We start from the raw sequence: 22997 nt of genomic DNA on the forward strand, positions 1-22997 counted from the left end.
GCTAGTTGCTACATTTAGGGGAGAAGCCTGCTTAAAAAATTATTTTTCGGTACATTTTTTTGGGTGAAAATAAATATTCGATTAAAAAAAACATTCAGATTTTATTGTAAGTATGTCAACAGTTTTTAATTAATACAAGTCATGTTATGGTACTAGCTTTTTGCCTAGACGCCTGGAGTATGCATACGCATGTATGTATGTACATATGTCATGCAAAGGGATAGATGCAGGTCGCAGTTTCCATCTTAAACAAAAAAAAAACAAAAAATGTCATATTTTCAATAACATAACTTCAAGTTAAACAAAGAAAATTTAACAAAAAGTAAAATTCTAAATTTTTGGAAAACTAATTGCAAACTAAAAAAAACCCTTTGTTTTTTACAAAATTTACTTTACATTTTTTAATAAGTGGGTTTATCATAACTTTCTTCATTTTTTTGTGTTCAACCAGAAGATAATTTTATCCCGAATATAAAACAACAAACATTTTGTCTAGTTCCGATAGGAGGTTTACTTTTCCCCTTATCTTTCAGGTAAGGTTTTACGGCCGCTTCTATACTAGCTCGATCTTCAATGTAAACAAACAAAACCGCGCGAATCCAGGTTACTAAGCTTGGGCAGGGAAAAGTCGAGAAATTTCCATTTCCACCCTCTCTTAATTTTCGGGCTCTCTCTATCTGTCATCTCGCTCTGGCGCGCCAACAACGGCACACAGTTCTCGGCGTTTCGAGAGAGCCGCTCTCGAATGTTCGCGAAGAGAGCGCCCGAGTATAAATAGGGCCGCTCGGTTCTCTTAGCCTCATATCAATTCAAACAAGCAAACTGAAAACATCGCTAAGCGAAAGCTAAGCAAAACAAACGCGCAGCTGAACAAGCTAATCATTCTGCAAAAAGTGCAAATAAAAGTTGAATATTAAGAATTACGTTGAATAACTACAAGCGTTACATCCAAGAAGCTATTACTGAAGACAAGAAGAAGAAGGAAAGCTGAAAACGCACAACTATCCACTTCCAAGTAGGGAACAACAAACACAAACACACAAGATGCCAGCTATTGGAATCGATCTGGGCACCACGTACTCCTGCGTGGGTGTCTACCAACATGGCAAGGTGGAAATCATCGCCAACGACCAGGGCAACCGCACCACCCCGTCCTACGTGGCCTTCACAGACTCGGAGCGCCTCATCGGCGATGCCGCCAAGAACCAGGTGGCCATGAACCCCAAGAACACAGTCTTTGATGCCAAGCGCCTCATCGGACGCAAGTACAACGACCCCAAGATAGCGGAGGACATGAAGCACTGGCCCTTCAAGGTGGTCAGCGACGGCGGAAAGCCCAAGATCGGGGTGGAGTTCAAGGGCGAGGCCAAGCGGTTCGCCCCCGAGGAGATCAGCTCGATGGTGCTGACTAAGATGAAGGAGACGGCGGAGGCGTATCTGGGCGAGAGCGTCACGGACGCGGTCATCACGGTGCCCGCCTACTTTAACGACTCTCAGCGCCAGGCCACCAAGGATGCCGGTCACATTGCCGGCCTTAATGTGCTCCGCATCATCAACGAGCCCACGGCGGCGGCTCTGGCCTACGGACTAGACAAGAATCTCAAGGGAGAGCGCAACGTGCTCATCTTCGATCTGGGCGGTGGCACCTTCGACGTCTCCATCCTGACTATCGACGAGGGGTCGCTGTTCGAGGTGCGCTCCACGGCCGGAGACACCCATCTGGGCGGCGAGGACTTCGACAACCGGCTGGTCACCCACCTGGCGGACGAGTTCAAGCGCAAGTACAAGAAGGACCTGCGCTCCAACCCTCGCGCTCTGCGACGCCTCAGGACGGCGGCCGAGCGGGCCAAGCGCACGCTCTCTTCAAGCACCGAGGCAACCATCGAGATCGACGCACTTTTCGAGGGTCATGATTTCTACACTAAGGTGAGCCGCGCCAGGTTCGAGGAGCTGTGCGCGGATCTCTTCCGCAACACCCTTCAGCCCGTGGAGAAGGCCCTAACGGACGCCAGGATGGACAAGGGCCAGATCCATGACATTGTGCTAGTTGGCGGATCCACCCGGATTCCCAAGGTGCAGAGCCTGCTGCAGCAGTTCTTCAACGGCAAGAACCTTAACCTCTCCATCAACCCGGACGAGGCGGTGGCCTACGGAGCGGCAGTCCAGGCAGCAATCCTCAGTGGAGACCAGAGCGGCAAAATTCAGGACGTGTTGCTGGTCGACGTGGCCCCTCTCTCACTCGGAATTGAGACCGCTGGCGGGGTGATGACCAAGCTGATCGAACGCAACTGCCGCATCCCGTGCAAGCAAACCAAGACATTCTCCACGTACTCGGACAACCAGCCCGGAGTCTCCATCCAGGTGTACGAGGGCGAACGTGCGATGACCAAGGACAACAACGCACTGGGCACCTTCGATCTGTCCGGAATCCCTCCTGCACCAAGGGGTGTACCCCAGATAGAGGTCACCTTCGACTTGGACGCCAACGGAATCCTGAACGTCGCCGCCAAGGAGATGAGCACGGGCAAGGCCAAGAACATCACGATCAAGAACGACAAGGGACGCCTATCCCAGGCCGAGATTGATCGCATGGTGAGCGAGGCCGAGAAGTATGCCGACGAGGACGAGAAGCAGCGCCAGCGCATAACCTCTCGAAATGCCCTGGAGAGCTACGTCTTCAACGTGAAGCAGTCTGTGGAACAGGCTCCCGCTGGCAAGCTGGACGAGGCGGACAAGACCTCCGTCCTCGATAAGTGCAACGAGACTATTCGGTGGCTGGACGGCAACACCACCGCCGAGAAGGAGGAATTCGACCACAAGCTGGAGGAGCTCACCCGCCACTGCTCGCCCATCATGACCAAGATGCATCAGGCGGCGGGAGCGGGAACAGCTGGTGGTCCAGGAGCCAACTGTGGCCAGCAGGCCGGTGGATTCGGCGGCTACTCGGGACCCACAGTCGAGGAGGTCGACTAAGCCAAAGAGACATTCCAATTCATTCCTAATTGGAGTCCTTCAAAGTGATACACATTAGTTAGTTGCCATTCTCGAAAAAATCATGTGTACATATCTTCACAAACTCATAGTTTTAGCTGTAGTATGTATGTAGTCTTAACTTAGCAACAAAATATAATAAGATTGATAAGCATTATGAAAATATATACATAATTTTTTTATTAAAAAAAAACCTGAGTCTTCTATATCTCTGAAACGGGTTGAGGGTTTTATTTTAGAATTGATTTTTTTTGCATAAATGTCTACCCAACCTACCCGAGAATGTGTCCCTAAGATTTCAAGATATTCTCAAAGTTACAGGAGGAATGGTGAGCAAGCGTCGAGCGAGCGTAAAACCTTACCCAGTTAGCGGAAGAGATAGGGGGAAAAGTAAGCGTCCTATCGTGACGATAAAATTATCTTCTAGTTGTGCCTAAAACAACTTCACAAAAGCTATAACTAACCTATAACACTTTCTTTTTTAAATGTTTTCATTCTGCCCGCTTCAGCCAAATATTTCAGTTTCTTGCGTTAAGGTATATTTTATTGAAGCGTGTCGAATGATAACATTGTATAAAGTGTATTTATTTAGTCGAATTTACAAACAACATTTGTCACAAAAATATCTCCACGACCTTTTACCTCGTTAGGATGTGTTTTTTTCGATATCAGAAGTTTTTGTTAGGCCCTTGCATAGAATATAATTATTTTAATCAGAAGTTTGCAAAGAAGTGAAGGAGACGTTTCCGAACCCTTAAAGTATATAAATTCTTGATCACATCATGCCAAACTAGTCATTCAGTTTTTCAGCTAGGTGAAAACTTTCCAAAAGTCTCATTTATTTCGCAAATATTATATAAGTCGGAACGATCCGCATCTTATCATATTGCTCACATAGAAATAATAAAAATCCATTTTAAACCAAGGAAGAACGCTATAGTCGAGTGCTACGACTATCAGATACCGGGTAACCGTTACTCAGCTTAAGGGTAAGGAAGGGAAATGGAGATACAGTCATGGAAAAAATACGAAAACGAATATAACTATTTCACTTTAAGTCTTTTTTTTAAGTTTTACCTTTAGGAATATTTATGAAACCCATTGGGTTGGTAACATTGATAACGGTACTTAATCACAATCTCCTTTTTGAACGCTTTTCGTTTGCAATTTTTCTTATTCATGGAAATTTGTCAGAAGACCTCGTGTTTGGGTTGGAAAAAATAATAGAAACGCGGTTGTATTTGGTCGAAATCTGTGGTTATTCTTCGTTTAAATTCAAATAAAGGGTATTGTTTTCAGTATTTTTATTATAAGGAGTGTTATTATAGCAATTTTTTGTTCAATTTATAATTTAATATTGTTAAAAGCGTCAAAATGGGTCGTGGAACACATTGCACTATAGTAGAGAGGAATCTAATCCTCAAATTAAAGGCAGAAGGCCAATCCATGGGACAAATTGCAAAACTATCAAGCTGAACAGTAGAAACGTGGAAGATAGCGATCCACTTCTAAAAAATTTGACACGAGCCATATAATGAAGTCGAAAAAGGAGCCATTTCTTTCTTCGAAGGATCTTAAAAACTACATGAACGCATCCGTAACGAGTCGCACCATTCGCAACAGACTGATTGAGCACGGTTTAAAAGCGCATTCAGCAGGAAGAGTTCCTTTTATGAGCAAGAGGCATACAGAAAGGCGACTCTGCTTTGCAAAAAAACACCAGACCCGCCAGAATTGGAAAAATGTCCTTTGGTCCGATGAAACAAAAATTGATTTGTTTGGATCTGATGGTAGACCCCATGTAAGACGCTCAAAAACACAGCATTCGATCCCAAATACACCATAAAGACTATTAAACACGGAGGTGGCAATATAATGCTATAGGGATGTTTCTCTGCGTCAGGTGTTGGTCCACTTTATTGGATACAAGGCAATATGTGTGCTACAGACTATGTAAACATAATGAAGAAGGTTATGTTACATATGCCGAAGATGAAATGCCTTTAACGTTGGAATTTATGCAGGATAATGATCCCAAACACACATCGAAGCTGGCGAAAAATTGGTTCCAGGACAATAAAGTTATGGATTGGCCAGCTCAGTCACCCGACTTAAACCCCATTGAGCATTTGTGGGGCATTCTAAAAAAACGTTTAAGTGGTTTTCAACCAAAAAATAAGGAGCATTTATGGGAGAAAGTTCAGAAAGAGTGGTACTCCATTGAGCCAACAATAAGATAGATGTATATATATTAAAGAATCAGGCGAATATATTCGGCTTGCTGAAGTTAGTTTTCTTTTTTGTTTAAAAAATGAATTTTACAGTAGGAGTTCCATTCACTTTTTCTGTAATATTTATTGTTTAAGTTTGATATGGTTTAGTATGACAAACTTCTAAATGTTTCCCTTCTAAGGAAAAAACATCTAACAAGAATTGGTTCTCATCGAACTACTGTGGCTTAGTTTTGGGTATTCAAGTAAACAATGAATTGCTTTTTTATATTGAACAGGAAGAGGTTGCACCTTTAATCGCTCAAGTTCTTCCAAATTGTAATTTGTATTTCAAAAAGATTTGTATATAAAAAATTTAGTAATCTCAACAGCTAAACAATTTTAAATTGAAAAAGGAAACGTTCGATTCAATTTTAAGAAAATAGTCAAAAAGTGGTTTTAAAAAAAACTTTTTCTATAACTCCTAAATCTTTTATATCTCGAAATATTCAGAACAGGTAAAGTGTTTAGAAAAGTAAATTATCTTTTCAGAGAAATACATATAGCAGACTCTGTAGCATTAGATGTTTAGAAACAATTAACCTTTAAAATCTGCCTTTTCTGTATGGATTCAATGCACAAAAGTTTTTTATCTCGAGGTTCCCAAGACCATAATATTGAAAAGGCATTTTGGTAAGAAAAAAAGCTTGTTTTTAGAATTACTTGTCAGTCTTCTTAGTTTTTGCGATTCCTTTCGATTTGTGTATCACTTTTTACTTTCGGACCATCATAGCAGATTTTCAATCCTGCGGCTGTGTATAGTAGTTGCCTTCGCACACTCTCTGGCGATTTAAGATTTAAGCGTTTTGGCCGTTTGTGGGCGTAGAAGTGGGGGGTTTTGGGTCAATCGATAGGTATTGATGGAACTATTTCAGTTAAAATGTTTTTTCTAACATAAAAGCTGTTCAAATTATTTTCCTACCAATTTTTCGATTGTTCCTATGACAGCTATATGATACTGTCGTCCGATTTTGATAAAACTAAATTCGAAATATAGAACTTATTAAAAAATATTATTTCCAAGAGTAGGAGGTGTATGTTAAGAAACGCCAAAGTTAAAATTTTTGTTAACTTTTTCTTCGATTATTCCTAAGGAAGCTATAAGATATAGTTTTCCGATCCGGCTGGTTCCGAGTTATATACTACCTGTAAAGGAAAGACGACTTTTGGGAACGTTTTACCCCGATATCCTTAAAACTGAGAGACTATCTTGCGTAGAAACGGACGGACAGACGGACAAGTCGGACGGACTAGATCGACTCGCCTTGTGATGCTGATCAAGAATATATATACTTTATGGGGTGGGAAACGCTTCCTTCTTTTCTACTCTACGAGTAACGGGTATAACTAACTTCATTTGAGGTTGGTACTTTTCAGTAGCTTAGCCCAAAAATGTTCTGTGTTTTAGAATTTATTATTTTAAACAAGGGAGAAAACGCTACAAGAAGTGTCTCGGCTTACAGATACCCGCTATTAAGTACCAACTTTAAAACATGATATAGGATTACGTGGGCTGGCCAGTTTTAAAACTAAACTGGGAAATCCATAACTCCCTAAATTGTGTATATTGTGATTGGTATGATTATTGTAATAAATAAAATGTTTTCCAATTCATAGGCGTTTGGAACGCTTAGAGTTGGCGCGCCACTCCCCCGATGAGCAAATCTGCTGCGCAAGAATCTCTAGAATCTGTATGCTTATTTTAAACGTTCCGGTCTTTATAGTTTCCGAGATCTCAACCATCTACGGTCCAAGTATTTATTGTTTAGCGATTCGCTATATTTAAACTTGCTTTTAAATAGTGTGTTATTTTTAATAATTTATTTTTAATGTAAACAAACAAAGCCGCGCGAATCTTCCAGAAACACGAAATAAAACCATTTGTTGCGATAGGTTAGTATACTTGGGCAGGGAAAAGTCGAGAAATTTCCATTTCCACCCTCTCTTAATTTTCGGGCTCTCTCTATCTGTCATCTCGCTCTGGCGCGCCAACAACGGCACACAGTTCTCGGCGTTTCGAGAGAGCCGCTCTCGAATGTTCGCGAAGAGAGCGCCCGAGTATAAATAGGGCCGCTCGGTTCTCTTAGCCTCATATCAATTCAAACAAGCAAACTGAAAACATCGCTAAGCGAAAGCTAAGCAAAACAAACGCGCAGCTGAACAAGCTAATCATTCTGCAAAAAGTGCAAATAAAAGTTGAATATTAAGAATTACGTTGAATAACTACAAGCGTTACATCCAAGAAGCTATTACTGAAGACAAGAAGAAGAAGGAAAGCTGAAAACGCACAACTATCCACTTCCAAGTAGGGAACAACAAACACAAACACACAAGATGCCAGCTATTGGAATCGATCTGGGCACCACGTACTCCTGCGTGGGTGTCTACCAACATGGCAAGGTGGAAATCATCGCCAACGACCAGGGCAACCGCACCACCCCGTCCTACGTGGCCTTCACAGACTCGGAGCGCCTCATCGGCGATGCCGCCAAGAACCAGGTGGCCATGAACCCCAAGAACACAGTCTTTGATGCCAAGCGCCTCATCGGACGCAAGTACAACGACCCCAAGATAGCGGAGGACATGAAGCACTGGCCCTTCAAGGTGGTCAGCGACGGCGGAAAGCCCAAGATCGGGGTGGAGTTCAAGGGCGAGGCCAAGCGGTTCGCCCCCGAGGAGATCAGCTCGATGGTGCTGACTAAGATGAAGGAGACGGCGGAGGCGTATCTGGGCGAGAGCGTCACGGACGCGGTCATCACGGTGCCTGCCTACTTTAACGACTCTCAGCGCCAGGCCACCAAGGATGCCGGTCACATTGCCGGCCTTAATGTGCTCCGCATCATCAACGAGCCCACGGCGGCGGCTCTGGCCTACGGACTAGACAAGAATCTCAAGGGAGAGCGCAACGTGCTCATCTTCGATCTGGGCGGTGGCACCTTCGACGTCTCCATCCTGACTATCGACGAGGGGTCGCTGTTCGAGGTGCGCTCCACGGCCGGAGACACCCATCTGGGCGGCGAGGACTTCGACAACCGGCTGGTCACCCACCTGGCGGACGAGTTCAAGCGCAAGTACAAGAAGGACCTGCGCTCCAACCCTCGGGCTCTGCGACGCCTCAGGACGGCGGCCGAGCGGGCCAAGCGCACGCTCTCTTCAAGCACCGAGGCAACCATCGAGATCGACGCACTTTTCGAGGGTCATGATTTCTACACTAAGGTGAGCCGCGCCAGGTTCGAGGAGCTGTGCGCGGACCTCTTCCGCAACACCCTTCAGCCCGTGGAGAAGGCCCTAACGGACGCCAGGATGGACAAGGGCCAGATCCATGACATTGTGCTAGTTGGCGGATCCACCCGGATTCCCAAGGTGCAGAGCCTGCTGCAGCAGTTCTTCAACGGCAAGAACCTTAACCTCTCCATCAACCCGGACGAGGCGGTGGCCTACGGAGCGGCAGTCCAGGCAGCAATCCTCAGTGGAGACCAGAGCGGCAAAATTCAGGACGTGTTGCTGGTCGACGTGGCCCCTCTCTCACTCGGAATTGAGACCGCTGGCGGGGTGATGACCAAGCTGATCGAGCGCAACTGCCGCATCCCGTGCAAGCAAACCAAGACATTCTCCACGTACTCGGACAACCAGCCCGGAGTCTCCATCCAGGTGTACGAGGGCGAACGTGCGATGACCAAGGACAACAACGCACTGGGCACCTTCGATCTGTCCGGAATCCCTCCTGCGCCAAGGGGTGTACCCCAGATAGAGGTCACCTTCGACTTGGACGCCAACGGAATCCTGAACGTCGCCGCCAAGGAGATGAGCACGGGCAAGGCCAAGAACATCACGATCAAGAACGACAAGGGACGCCTATCCCAGGCCGAGATTGATCGCATGGTGAGCGAGGCCGAGAAGTATGCCGACGAGGACGAGAAGCAGCGCCAGCGCATAACCTCTCGAAATGCCCTGGAGAGCTACGTCTTCAACGTGAAGCAGTCTGTGGAACAGGCTCCCGCTGGCAAACTGGACGAGGCGGACAAGACCTCCGTCCTCGATAAGTGCAACGAGACTATTCGGTGGCTGGACGGCAACACCACCGCCGAGAAGGAGGAATTCGACCACAAGCTGGAGGAGCTCACCCGCCACTGCTCGCCCATCATGACCAAGATGCATCAGGCGGCGGGAGCGGGAACAGCTGGTGGTCCAGGAGCCAACTGTGGCCAGCAGGCCGGTGGATTCGGCGGCTACTCGGGACCCACAGTCGAGGAGGTCGACTAAGCCAAAGGGACATATCAGTTCATTCCTAATTGAAGTGTTTACAAGTGATAAAAATTGTTTGATTGCCATATTCGAATAATAGTGAAACTGAAGTATTTTAGTCCTAAGTTAGCAACAAATTGTTATACGCTTAATTAGAAATATGAAAAATAAATTATTTATGTTAGAACTGGTTTTGTTCTTGGTGTAAAAGAAAGTTTGCAAACGTTTCCAAACCAATGCAGTTTGTATTTGGTTTCTTTTAGACGTATTGATAGACGTTACCTTTTATACGTCCAGGAAATAATAGTATCTGATGCTAAATCTAAAGAGTACAGAGGTAGACAGATTTCGATGAGTCAAGTTTGACTGTCAACCTCGGTCCTTAGATTTGCTGGATTTAATCTATTTCAAAACTTTTGTACCAAAATAAAAGGAATACGGAATCGACTTTTCAAATTATCCTAGAAAATTTAAAGGGTTCTTTCGGCGGACCTTAAAATTTGACGAAACTTTTAACATTGTTTTAGGTTTGGGACGATATTTGAACAACATTTCAAGTTGTTTTACTTTCCTAAATCACCTTTTAATGGTCAACTTTTTTTAATGCGGTCTTGACACAAACAATTTTTTTTACAATATGATCCGAACCCACAAATTTATCTCGACATGAAGTCTTTTATGTTAATTTAATTCAAATCAAATAGATTTGTAAGTCGCGCCTGTTTTCTTCGACCCTTTACCTACATAAACTGTTTACTAAAGAATAATTTAATATATACTTTTTATACCATTGCAGGGGGTATAATGATTTCAGTCAGAACTTTGGAACGCAGTGAAGGAAACGTTTCCGACCCCATAAAGTTTATATATTCTTGATCAAGTTGACAAGTCGATCTAGCCATGTCCGTCCGACCGTCCGACCGTTATAAACATCGATTTTAAACATCTCTTAAAACACGTTGTTTTCACACTTTAATTTGCAATAGTTTAGTTCAGCAAGTACATTTAAATACATAGCGATACACGGCCTTACATAGCTAGACACACGCACAGACATCGTACAGATGCTTAGATTCATAGATTCTTAGACGGGATGCGATACTTGCTCAACGCAAACCAATTCATCTAGAAATACAATCAATTTCCTTTACTATCACAAAAGTCGACGCAACTCAGGAGAGAGGGGAATCCAACTAACTAAATTGAAATAAGTGAATCGATTTTACGGCGAACAGCGAGATTTCCTACGGCTTGCCAATTTCGGTTGTTCGAAGTTCATTCTTGTTTGCTTGTTGGTAGATTGTCTTTCTGCATGAAAATTCCTAACGTCACCTAGACAATTCCCTTTCATTCTCTGGTTTTGTTTTCTTTACATAATTTCGATTGCGTAATTTATAATTATCAATTTCATTTAACTCGATTATGTAGATTTGGTTTGCTAGTTTTCTAGGTTACATATGATACTTAAAGCTAGAGGTAAGATTATGGCATTGCACTTTTTCCACGACTTTGGGTGCTTTTAAAGGGAGTCTGATGATAAGAAAAGTTCAAAAAACAGTAGTAAGTGAAAGGCGTTCTAATAAAATTATGATTCTTTTTAGTGAAACTAACACTGTATATGTTGAAATATGATCAACAACAGGCAGATTAATAACTTGCTCAGAAAGTAGTATCCACAACTCGATTCCTTGTGATCTATGGAAAAAGTGTCTCATCTCCGGCAAGCCGAAGGCATCTTACATGCTTCTTACAACTCATTTGACAACATTTCACTTGAAACTGGAATTTTTGTGTGCTTAAAGTCGCGCGCTTTCTAATTGGTTTCTATTCCTTCATATGTATATCTTTTACGTATATCTCCTGTTTAGTTGGACAAACAACACTTATATATGGATAGTATGGTTCCGGGCAGCAGAGACCCAGCAACAGCTGCTTGGCGGGCTCAGAACACAACTTTAATTTGAATTCCCTATCGTTTATCGTTGCTTAAACGAAATTGTACACGTATACATAAACACACATTGAGTATTGCTTAGCTCCAAGGATTCGCCAGCTCGATCCTGGCACGAATGCTTCTGGCATGGCCGTTGCCCGCTTGCTTTTCCTTCCATTGTTTTTCCTCCTCTGGTATAGCGAGTCACTCAAGTATTAAATATCACTTATAGGGGCATTGTTCCACATCGAAGGGGGTGCTGGGATGTTGGGATGTTGGGCTGCAGACGCTATCCGGTCTAGACGTAGTAGGCGTTGTAGGGATTGCGTTTCTCCAGACAGGGCAGCACACACTCCAGCGTGTTGCGGAATGCCTCGCGGAAATCGCGATTAAAGTAGGCATATATAAGCGGATTCAGCGTCGAGTTGAAGTAACCGATCCAGAACAGCACCACGACGAGCACATCGGGACAGGGGCAGGCCGGACCGCAGAGCGAAGTGATGACATACCTGAAAATGGACAGAGGGGTGAGAACCACTTGGGGATGAGCCACCAGAAGAGGACCGATTACGGATTACGGCCTACCACTCACCACAGAAAGAAGGGCAGCCAGCAGAGCAGGAAGACGCCCATGATGATGCCCAGGGTGCGGGCGGCCTTGTGTTCGGCCTTCCATCCTTTGGCCGGTCGCACGGAGCCGCCTGTGGGGCAGACGGAGAGTTTAGAACCCACGTGAAGCAGGGCAATTGGCTGATTAAGTTCAATTCGATTCGAAACGATTCGCAACGATTCGCTTTCGGTTCGAATCGACTGGGTGCGACCCAGTCTTTGGGACTTCGACCAGAATCAAGTTCTTGTTAAGCCGTTGCAATTGGCAGTTTTCTGGTTTAGTTCTATGTGTGTGTTTGTGCGTACACTCGAAAAAAATAGTTTTTTTAAAATGTTGATAATGGTTGAATTAATTCTATATTTTATGTGCCCAAACACCTTAATGACTCATTTTAATTTTGTGCTCCCTGTTTACTATACATGGTGTATTAAGTCTGCTGTTATGATAAAGTTTATTTGGACAAGAACATTCTAATGCTAGTTTAAGCTTTTGTTAAGAAAATAAGGGGTTATCCTTTTCGTACTAGTTATTTGGGATCATTTGCTTTGTTGTAGTATGATGAAATGAAATAATAATAAACGATTGATTGAAAATGATTGATGATACAGTATTATGTTATACAGGTAACCGCAGTTTGAATAATACAAACCTGAAAGTACTTATCAAAATAAGTGAAACTCCCTTTGGATATTATAGCGACTTGCAAGCGAAACTCCCTTTGGATGTTATAGCGGCTTTGATCTCCTAAGACCTTTTGAATATCAGGATAACGTCCTCAAACTTTGTACAAGAAGTTAAACATTTTGTAACCTACCAGATGATATCGGCACTTTTTTTTAGACACATTGTCACGTGCTTTAATTTTCTATTGTTCATTATTCGAAACGTAACATAAGCTAAAGCAAAAGAAGCAGCTCCCAAAAGTAGTTTCTCGTGCTCATCAGTACTTTCTTATTTTAAAATCCGAACTGCGGTTACCTCCAAAGTCCCTAAAATATTGTTCTGTGTAGTTTTCTGAGTGCACATTTTTATTGTTGCAGAGTGAAGATGCCGGCATGTTGCGTATACGCCATGGGCGAGTGTGACGGGTCGTACCCTGGCATGTTTAACTTTGTCATTAGAAATTCTTTATCTGCTGTATGCTGTTGGGTATCGATGGCATTTAACCCCCGGATCCGCCCACCTTGGAGCAACTGTCATTAAACAGCTGGAAAGGCCAGCATGTGATGTATCTTGGTGCTCTGGCGTGTGCGTGTGCGGGAAAAGTAATAAAAACGAGGAAAACAATTGAAAATATTTACACAGGACACTTGTTATCACAAAGACATACAATCCCCGCATCCGTCCACCCAAACATAAACATAAACATCTCTTGAAGTGGCAGTGGGCGGGTGTGGGGGCCAGGAAGAAAAACACAAATCAGACAGACAACAGTGAGCAACAGGAAGCGGCGGACGACTCCCCCAACCAGTCGGGTTGGACATCCCCATCCCTCTGATGGACGCCACTCGGAGGTGGCCAGAACCAGGTGAAATCATAATGCGAAACGAAAGGCGGTGAGGAGGCGCAATAAAGCAGGGCAAACGCACGTGCAAACGGAAGCAATTATGTACAGCATGAGAGCAGCGAGTGGAGTGGAGGAGGGATCGCATGAGGTCGGATGATATGACCCTTTGGATTTAGCTGCCTAAGCTGGTTAGCAGGGTTTCCAGATAAGAAGGTGCCAAAAACTGGCATTTGAGCGGGGATTTGTCAGTCAAGCTGGATTTCGTGCCAAGGGTTTCCGAAATTAAGGTAACTCTTCGGTTTCACTTTGCCATTGACACATATAATGGTATTTACGCCGAGGTTAGCTAACCACCAAAGGATGGGGACTTTAGTGATTTAAAATTCATGGGTAAAATAAAAGGTTTTTGTTGTATTTTGCTTGGCTTACGTTGATTGTCTTTGTAACAGGCACTAAAGATAACATTTCTAACTTGAATCTTTATAAAACTTTTACACTTCTCAAATTAAGAAGGGCATTTCGTAATTTTAAGAATATTGCCAATAAATTTAGATTTAGACTTTTGCAATTTCTTTTTAAGCCTCTCATGATGAAATGCTCTTCATATATGATCTTCAAAAATCGTGCTTGTAATATATTTTATTTTCTCAATAAATGTATAATAAAGTGTAGGTTTTAGTTTGTTGTTTGCTTCCAAGATATATAATTTAAAGAGAAATTCCCTAAATTGATGAAAAGACCTTTTTGTATACCCAGAGTTCCATAAATCGTTATGAAGAAATTAAAAGTATGCCGTACAACTGTGGTATGGTATATAACTACGATATGATGTATTATGTATAGATGTAAGAGCTGTAGTTGATGGAAGTCAATACTTTGTACAAACTTGAAAAATACGAAGTACAGAAAGATGATCGGGCGACAGAGTTAGGCTATGAGGGTCACCATGAAATCTGGACTGAGGGAAATGGAATGATTGACATTGATAAGGCAGCATCGTGAGGGGATGAGACAGGTGCCGAAGCCGAGACAAGCAAAAGACAGAGACAGAGAGAGAGAGAGAAAGAGAGGGGAGAGGAGAGGAGGGGATACGACAAGACTCACCGGTTGCACCACAGTGACTGCATCCGGTCTTGAAGCGGCGCTTCCGGTTCTTGCTCTGCTGCCAACATGCTGTGACCGCCGCCGTTCGTTTGTGCCAGAAGCTAGTGGAACTGGAGCTCGACCTGGTGGACCTGGGCCCCTGGCCGAGATCGGGAGTTGGCTCGTGAATACTACGTTTACTACTAGCACTTGCATTTGCACTTGCACTTGCACTTGCACTTGCACTTGCATTGGTGGTTTCAGTGGTGTCGATTGTGGTGCCGGCGTTTGCGGTGGCTGTGGTGGTGGTGGTGCTGCTGATGTCGGCGCCGCAGAGCGGACACTTGGGCAGCGGACTGGGCACCGCGGCGAAGGTGATGCCCCTGGGCCGCTGCTCAATGATCTCCGCCTCCTCCTCATCCACAAAGATGCAGATGCCGCCGCGTCGGATCAGCGAGGATTTATTGGAAAATTCGTGCTCTGCTTGCAGATGGTCGGTTTGTTTTTTTGGCCACCACCATTTTTGGGTTTTTGTTTTTGTTTTTGGTTGGAGTTGGTTTTGGTTTTGGAGTAGAAGTTTTGTTTTGGTTGGACATAATTTGGTGATTCGATTTTACATATATACACATACAACACACAACGAAATGGCGTGGAAAAGAGATATAGATAGAGAGAGATAAAGAGAGAGACAGATAGAGACGAGTAGTAGACAATGTACAATAGGCTTCATCACAGGACAGCACAGGACACTAGTCACGGACACACCCATAAGATGCTCTTCTCCAGGTCAGATCTCATGCACGTGCGTGCCATGCACCGGCAAACGCAAAGGTTCGGGATCGATTGGGAGGGGGCTTCAGGACTCTGTCCTGGGGTTTCTATCTCTGGAAGTAGGTGGTCCCTTTCTGTCTTCGTTTGCAGGTGCAACTAACTAAAAGCTGGCTCTATTCTATTTTAAGCTAGTCATCTAAGGTTTCATAGATTTTGAAGCATTATTTTTGTAATTTCTCCAATGAAGGTTTATAGGTTCTATAGTTAGGTACTGCCTGTAATTCGGAAATTCGCACTATTTTTGTCAAGGATGCAGTTTAAAAAGCCTTGTTTGAAATTAAGGTAATACGCTTATAGTAGGAAAATATATTGATTTGTAAGAAATATATAAAAAAGTGATACACAAATCTTTTTGGTTTCCTAATCTCTGAAAAATTTAATTTACGGTGCCCTAAAGTATGCACCAAATAACGAATCATCGTCTGTCAAAATAAATTCTAAATGAGAGAGTTAAGCATTTATTGTTGCATACTTCTAGACACCTAAAATAATGTTTATCAGTGAATAAAAAAAACTACTTATTTTTGTGGCACTATTCGCTGTTTAAAAAATATAACATTATTTTGTGATTAAGCTACAAAGCTATTTGACTATGTCGCCTAAGTCCCATAGTCAAAAGTACACCAGCCCCAAAGTAATTGCTAATATCTCGTTATCAGAATAAATATTTCAAAGAAACCACTTGTATCAGTTTAATTTCCGGTAGTAAACTGCCAAAAACAGAGCGAATTTCGAGGATACGGACATAAATCGTCTTAAACGAGCTACTTAATCAGGCACGAACTGCAACAGTCTACACAATAGCCGCTCTACTCACTTGCTGAGCTGGTGGAAACGCGGCCCATGGGGATGTAGCTGCGACTGTCGCTGTTATCCTGCGAGAAGTTGATGACATTCACGTCGTAGGTCACCACGGACGCCTGTCGCTTGCGCACGGTCTGGATACCATCGTAGCCGGCCAGGATGCTGCATCGTCCTTGGCGTCCATTGCCTCCTCCTCCCATGCCCCCTCCCGCACCCACTCCCAGGCCGCCGGAAACACTCACGTCCGCCTCGCCGGCGCTATCTTTGCGCTTGAACAGCGGCGACGTGACATCCCGGTGCTCATCGCCACATCCTTCGACGGGCGAAAGCGTGGAGTCCAGGATGATCTCCGGCTTGGGCGATATGTTCGGCTGCGAGGGCATCTGGGGATTTGGCTGGGGCACTGGCACGGGCATGGGCAGGCTGGTCACCACATCCAGGGACACGGTAGAGGCGTCACTGGGCGTATAGCCGGGTCCGGCGGCATGCGGCGGCGGCGACAGGAAGTACACATTGATGGACGCCGACTGCGCGTGGGCCGAGGAAGTGGAGTCCATGGTGGCGCCATTGGGAACTGATAGGGCCGTGGGAGCCGGTGTGTTCGGTGGGGACATCAGATAGTTAGCACACACCTGGTCGCTCAGCGTGCTCAAACGTTGCGGAGCTCCAGCCGGTCGGCCCAGCGGAAAACTAAGGGATCGAAAGATCTCGGCCAGCTCCGAGCTGCTGGCGATGAGTAGGCCACTCGGTTCCGGCAACTCTGGCGGAGACAACGATGGCGGTGGCGTGGCCGGCTGCTGGGGAGACTCCCCAAAGCAGTCAGCCAGCTGGGCCAGCTCATCATCGCTGCGCCTCCGCTCCGGCGGAGTCTTCACCTCGCTAAAGTCGATCAGCTGCACTCCATCGCTGAACTGCTGGATCACACTGGCGCCTGACTGCTCGCTGAGGACATTGATGTCCAGCAGGATGTCCGGCTTGTTGGGCGTGGAGTCCGTGTCGCTGTGCTGCCGCTGGCGTCGCTCAAGTTTGCGTTCCTTGCCGCCGCCGCATCCGTTGTAGCTGTGGGACAACTTCCGGTTCCGGGAGCGCCGGAAGAAGCTGGATCCCTCGGAGCCCGTGTTGCCCTGCTGGCGCTTCTTCTCCAGCGCAAAGCACTCGGTACTCGAGCGCTTCGTCTTGGCCAGCAGGGAGAGAATGTTGAAGCCCTTCTCCTTGCCACTGGGCGGCGATGGCTCCGGCATGGCCCGGGATTCGCTGATGGTCCGCAGGAACTCCGAGTCGCTGGAGGCGATGGCCCTTCTTCCACAGGCTGCTGCTCCTGCTTTTAGCCGGATGAAGTCCGTCTCGCTGAGGGCGGCGTATTTTCCGCCACCAGGACCACTGATGATGGTGCCGCCCGTCTGCCGCTTGAAGTACAGATAGTTGTCCTCGATGAGGCGCTTCAGCTCCTTGTTGTCCTCGGCCAGCGGGAGGTGCGTGTCCGCATACAGGTCGTTGCCCTCGCTCTCGTCGCTGTTGAGGCCAAAGACCCGGTAGGCTGTGGACTCCGGCTCCGGCTCGCTGTTCCCACTGCCGCTCGTGAGGCTGAGCTGCTGCTGCGGCGCCGTGGGATGACCGGGATCATCCTTCTCCGGCTCCTTGGAGGGCATCATCTTGCCCTCCGTCCATATCTGCGGGTTGAACACTGGCGCCGGTGGCTGCAACTGGTTGTGGGTGGGCTGCTGCTGCTGCAGGGCCATCATCGAGGGGGCGCTGTCCGTGTGGGTGACCTTCTCGTACCGCTCCTGCTCCAGGTCCCGCAGATCGATGCTGCTGCGGCTGAGGCGGCGTGGCGGCGGCGACGGCACTCGAAGTTCATCGCACTCGTCCCTGTCATCGTCCTCGTCGGTGGCAGGTTGCAGCATGTCCTGTGGGCAAAGGACAAGTAACATAAGTGCGACAGGAAGTCATGTTGGCGCATCAATTACGCAGGGCCACAAAGAAAAACTGAGGAGGGGAGTTGAGTGCTCCCCTGTAGCATCTAATCTAATCGCTCTATATTCTTCCAGTGGTTATGGAAATAGCTTTGATCCTAGACTACGGTGCATTTTTAAATCTCCCTATTTTGCTTGTCTTTAAATACAACTTGTAGTTAGTTAAAGTCTTTATTCTCATGCAAATCTGAATAGGCAGGGAATATTTATTTATTAAAGTTGTCGGTTTCCTAAGCATTTTTAAAATAAATTTCATATATTGTAAGTTAAAATATCAATTAATTTATTCTAAAAATTTATTTTTAACCGAAATTTCATAAAACATCAATGTTTTTTCAGAAATTAAAATTATTGTCTTTATAAAGTTATTTGCATTTAAGGCGGTTCAATCGGAATCTAATGCTCCAGAAACGAAAAAAAGACAAATCGAAGCTTTTATAATTCAATTGTATATTTATTTAAACCCGATTTGATACCACCTATTTTCCCTTCGCAAATGACATCACTTATTCCCCCAGGATAGACTCCCCCACTCACCTCCAAGTTGCTCAGGGCACTGTGCGTCTCCTCGCGGGCGGAAGCCACGTTGAGATCGCAGTCGCTGGGATGCAGATAGCTCAGGTTGGTGGGCTGCTGGGTGTGGCCCATGTGGACGCTGTTCAGCAGGATGTTGGAGCTGGTGCGACTGAGGGCCTTGCGCTGCCGTATCGCCTCCCTGGAAAAACCACAGAGGACAGACATAGACCAAAGACCGCCAATTTAGCAACCCATCAACCTCGACCGGGTTGCGGGTTCCAGAAACTCACTTAAAGATGCGCCAGTACATCACCAGCATCACGACGCCGGGTATCCAGAAGCTCACCGAGCTGGAGATGAGGGCGTAGGCCTTGTTGACCACAAACGAGCACTGGTCGGGATGCAGGGACACCTCCCGCAGATGCTCCTCCGTGGTGTACCAGCCCAGGAAGATGGGCGTGAAGGATATGAGGGCGGGCAGGATCCATACGTTGGCCAGCATGAAGCACACCGTTTTGTGTGTCATATTCAATGGGTACTCCAGCGGACGCACGATGGCGTAGTATCTGTTAAATAGGCGGGGTGGCCAGGGAAGAGGGGGCATCTTTATTAATGGAAATGAATTGCGGACAGGGCCCCACAAAAGTGCCAGGTGGCTTTCAGACTGCTCCTGCTCTGGTGCCTTTTAGCACAATAATTGATTATCGCTCTTCGGTTGGCTGGATAATTGTGTTTCGGTACTCAGGCTGACATGCAAGGGAATCGATTTTGTTTAACTTATTAAAAAGCTGTTTCCTTCTATTTATTACCATTATTTAGAGTACTAGTTATTCGACTTAAGAAAATAGGTAAATCTTAATTGTGATAAAAAAAGGAAATTTTCAAAATATGAACTGTTACAAAAAACGTATTATTTAATTAATTTTTCCTTTGTTTTTACCGCCTATCTCAGTAAATAGGTTTTGAAAAAATTACAGCTTCTGATTATTTTCGTTATTAAACTCATATTTCCAGATTAATTAAAATATCGAATTGTGCTGATTTATTTTTAACTATTCCATTTCGTATAAATGCAGGCTTAAATGATCTGTTTTGAAATTAATTTTAGCCGTGTTGTATGTAATTGTATATTGAACATGTTATAGGTTTACCCCAAGAGTATCTATTAATTCAAGTGAAACACATTAGATTGAGATGATTAGAAGTTTTTTGCAAATATGACAGATTTATTAGTTTAGCCATATCCCCTTCAGGGGCCATCATTAATTTTCCAATTTCGATTGGTCTGTTTGTGTTTCCCTTTGTTTTCGGTATGTTTTGTGGCTCATCGAAAGGTGAGCGAAGCACAAATTAATTAAAACAGACAAAGGAGCCATGCCAATGTCCATTGACCATCCTCTATCGCCCATCTCCATCCTCCCCTTCCATTGCTCGATGGTCAGGCCGAAATCGCAGCTGTTGGCTCTTCCCAAGAAGGAATGGCGCCCAATTAACGGCTTGGCGGGACCGGGGATGGGCGAGGATATTGGGCGGAATATTTCGGCCAGCTGCAAATCATTTGGGCCGCATTCATCATACGGGCGGGGCCTAATGTTTGCTTTTGATGTGCGTGCCTTTCACACTAATTAATTGTTTCTTCTTGGCAATGAAAGTGATTTGGACGGGCCCCGGGCATCTGCGTAAGATTAATGGTTTTGGTCGCTTTAAAAGGCTCAGTCGTCCACCCACCCACACACAATTGACTTTAAAGCGTTTAATATAGATGTGGTGACACAATTGGGCACTCACCTGTCCACCGATATGCAGCACAGGTGCAGAATGCTGGCCGTGGAAAAGTAAACATCCAGGCTGTTGTACACATTGCACATGAACGGTCCGAACATCCACTTGCCACCAGAAAGCTCCACGGAGGCGTTGAATGTCATCGCACAGAGGGCCACCAGCATGTCGGCCATCGCCAGCGACACAACAAAGTAATTGGTTATCACCCTGCGAACGAGACAGAAGGCCAAGAATTAGGGATCTTCCCACGGACATCTAACCACTCGTCATGGAACAACCCCACCGCGTGGCATCCGGCATGCATCATATGTGCCGAGTCCTTTGGATTTAGCTCCCTGGTTTTGGTTTTGGTTTTGGCACTGGCTGCGGCTTCCCTTCCGTTCCGCCGGCTAAACACTGCACTGCTTTCCATTTCCATTTCCGCCCTCCGATGCACCGGGTCAGGTCACCGGTGTGCAGCAATTTCCTTGGCTGTCATAAGTCATCCGAATCACTAGGCAGCTGCCACCTTCAGCCAGGAGCCACTGCCATGCGAAGTTATTGTCTTGTCTTCGGGGCAAGGGTTGCACTTATATATATATAATGCTCTCTTAGGCGTTAATTATTTCTGTACTACTTAAACATTAGTGTAAAATAATCATTTTAAACTCTCGTCTTTCTTAAAAAGTTAATTGTACCTTGCATATAAAATGTATTGTTGCATACTTTTAGACACCTTCAACGATACTTTAAATAATTTAAAAAACTGAGTGATTGCTGTGCCCATATGTGTTAAAAATTTACATTTTATGCACTCGAAATTCGTATAATCTACATTTATATACATGTATTAAGTAAAAGTTTCCAAACCTTAAATTGCGCAAACAGAAACATGTAACATTTATTGAAGGAACCTTTAAGCAATAACGCTTCACGCTCTCTTCCTGTCCTCCTTTACTTCCTTTAAGTACTGGCTTGTATTGTTATATCTCAACGCGATCCTATATTGCAAACCGGTTACGTTCTATATAATAAGGTGGTAAACGATAATCGCAGCACTTTAAGCTGCTTTACTGCGATAATAAAGACTTTAATCAGTAAATACGCTCGTTGCAGAGGGCATAAACGTTGCGCAACATTAAACGAGGTGCCGAGGGGCGTGGCAGTTTGAGAAAGGGGTTGGATCGGGGGAAGGGTGGCATGGTTCGAGCCCTGCCCTCAATTGTATGCTACACTTATTTGCACTGCACTCTAGGGCATCCTGTCATCGCGACGCTGTCATGGCAGCGATGGGCTTGTGTGTCGCATTTAACTTCGTTTTGTGCTTTATTATTCCACTTGTCGCTCATTTAAATTACATTTATTACGCCGGCAAAGGGGGATTGCCATTCAGCCTGCGATCCACTGGGCTTGACCATTTGCTTTGTGGGCCAACCCCTGCGGCAAACGACCGGCAATTAAACGCAGGTGAGCGGGGCTCGGAGCTGGGGAACCCAGAAATAATTGCACATAAAGACTTACCGCAGCTTTCGATTGCGCTGCACTGAGATGATGACCAACGCATTGCCCAGGACGGCGGCCAGGATAATTGACGAGAAGATGAATCCTTTGAGCAGCAGCAGCGATAGGTCCAGCCAGCTCTCCTCCAGCTCCTGGGGGATGTCCACGGCCAGCTCACTGCCATTGGAGGCCGTGAGATTGGGCCCCACTGTGGCGGAGAACTCGAAGGGGGACTCAGAGGACGAAAAGGACGACGAGGTGGCTGTCAGTGATAGCGAAGTCAACGAGGCATCCACAAATTGCGATGTTAAAGGCAAACTGGTCGACGTTGTTGTTGCTGCTGTGGCAATGTGGCTAGTTAATGTTGCAGGCTGCAGGTTGCCGCTGCTGCCGTTCGTTGGTGCTGCTGTTGTAACTGCAACTAATGTTGCTGCTGCTGTTGATGCGGCTGTTATGGGCAATGTCATTGTCGTGGCCAGAAGGTCGGCCACGTTGACCCCTGACATCTCTTCAATTTCGCAGCCCGATTGAAGCGCAGCTCATTCAAGTTGCTTCCCCAATGCTTTTTCGTGTCTACCTGTGAGCCTGTGGTTTATCTTTTCCCCGGCTTTCGCTGTGCGTAATTTAAAACGCGCGTAATTGCAATCTGCAATGCAAACAAGTCTGCCGAAGTTCACCGTCATCGTCCTGGTAGTTGCCTCTTCAGTTGCTCCGCAGTGCTCCGAGTATTTGCCAACCGGGCTGCTCCACTCCATTTCCCAGTCCTCCTGCACAGATGGCTTTTCGTCCTCCTCCTTCAACTTTGGATCTCTGCGATGTTCGAACTGTTGGCAATGACAAAAAGTCGATTCGGCACTCAAGCGCGCAACTGTCGGCGACACGGGAGCTGCAAATGAATAAATAAATAATTTATGAAATAATCGGAGAGTGTGAGGCTGTGAAACTGGACGAAATTGGCAAAATGGAAATGCGA

The 22997-nt window shown here is 45.5% G+C and overlaps 3 protein-coding genes across 5 annotated transcripts in view; 2 read left to right on the forward strand and 1 right to left on the reverse strand.

Annotated features, from left to right (window-relative positions):
- The first annotated feature begins 787 nt into the window (after positions 1-787).
- On the forward strand, positions 788-9693 carry LOC108031653 (major heat shock 70 kDa protein Ba). The gene is made up of 2 exons (XM_017105287.3): positions 788-893; positions 7458-9693. Exon 2 carries the CDS (start codon positions 7596-7598, stop codon positions 9522-9524), a length of 1929 nt encoding a protein of 642 aa, XP_016960776.1. The 5' UTR covers positions 788-893; positions 7458-7595; the 3' UTR covers positions 9525-9693.
- Positions 891-3099, forward strand: LOC108023022 (major heat shock 70 kDa protein Ba). The gene has a single exon (XM_050889134.1). It carries the CDS (start codon positions 1045-1047, stop codon positions 2971-2973), a length of 1929 nt encoding a protein of 642 aa, XP_050745091.1. The 5' UTR covers positions 891-1044; the 3' UTR covers positions 2974-3099.
- A 105-nt stretch (positions 9694-9798) lies between the features above and the next one.
- The window catches only part of LOC108031947 (octopamine receptor beta-3R), a 42243-nt gene continuing 29044 nt past the window's right edge, over positions 9799-22997 (reverse strand). The window contains exons 2-9 of one of the 3 annotated variants that reach the window (XM_044094408.2): positions 22046-22910; positions 20552-20752; positions 19054-19329; positions 18785-18962; positions 16288-18181; positions 14661-15119; positions 12032-12140; positions 9799-11948 (exon numbers count right to left, since the gene is read on the reverse strand). In XM_044094408.2, coding sequence (XP_043950343.1) covers positions 11738-11948; positions 12032-12140; positions 14661-15119; positions 16288-18181; positions 18785-18962; positions 19054-19329; positions 20552-20752; positions 22046-22530 — 3813 coding nt within the window. In that variant the 5' untranslated portion in view covers positions 22531-22910 and the 3' untranslated portion in view covers positions 9799-11737. Of the gene's footprint in view, positions 11949-12031; positions 12141-14660; positions 15120-16014; positions 18182-18784; positions 18963-19053; positions 19330-20551; positions 20753-22045; positions 22911-22997 lie in introns of those variants that run through there. The other 2 variants (XM_017105731.3, XM_050889133.1) reach the window with 2 other exon arrangements.

This window comes from Drosophila biarmipes, chromosome 3R (genome assembly GCF_025231255.1).
Source record: "Drosophila biarmipes strain raj3 chromosome 3R, RU_DBia_V1.1, whole genome shotgun sequence".
In the NCBI taxonomy this organism is placed as follows: Eukaryota; Metazoa; Arthropoda; class Insecta; order Diptera; family Drosophilidae; genus Drosophila; species Drosophila biarmipes.

Excerpts from the sequence above, each read along its gene's own strand:
- LOC108023022 (XM_050889134.1), top strand. The coding sequence starts at position 1,045 with ATGCCAGCTATTGGAATCGATCTGGGCACCACGTACTCCTGCGTGGGT.
- LOC108031653 (XM_017105287.3), top strand. The coding sequence starts at position 7,596 with ATGCCAGCTATTGGAATCGATCTGGGCACCACGTACTCCTGCGTGGGT.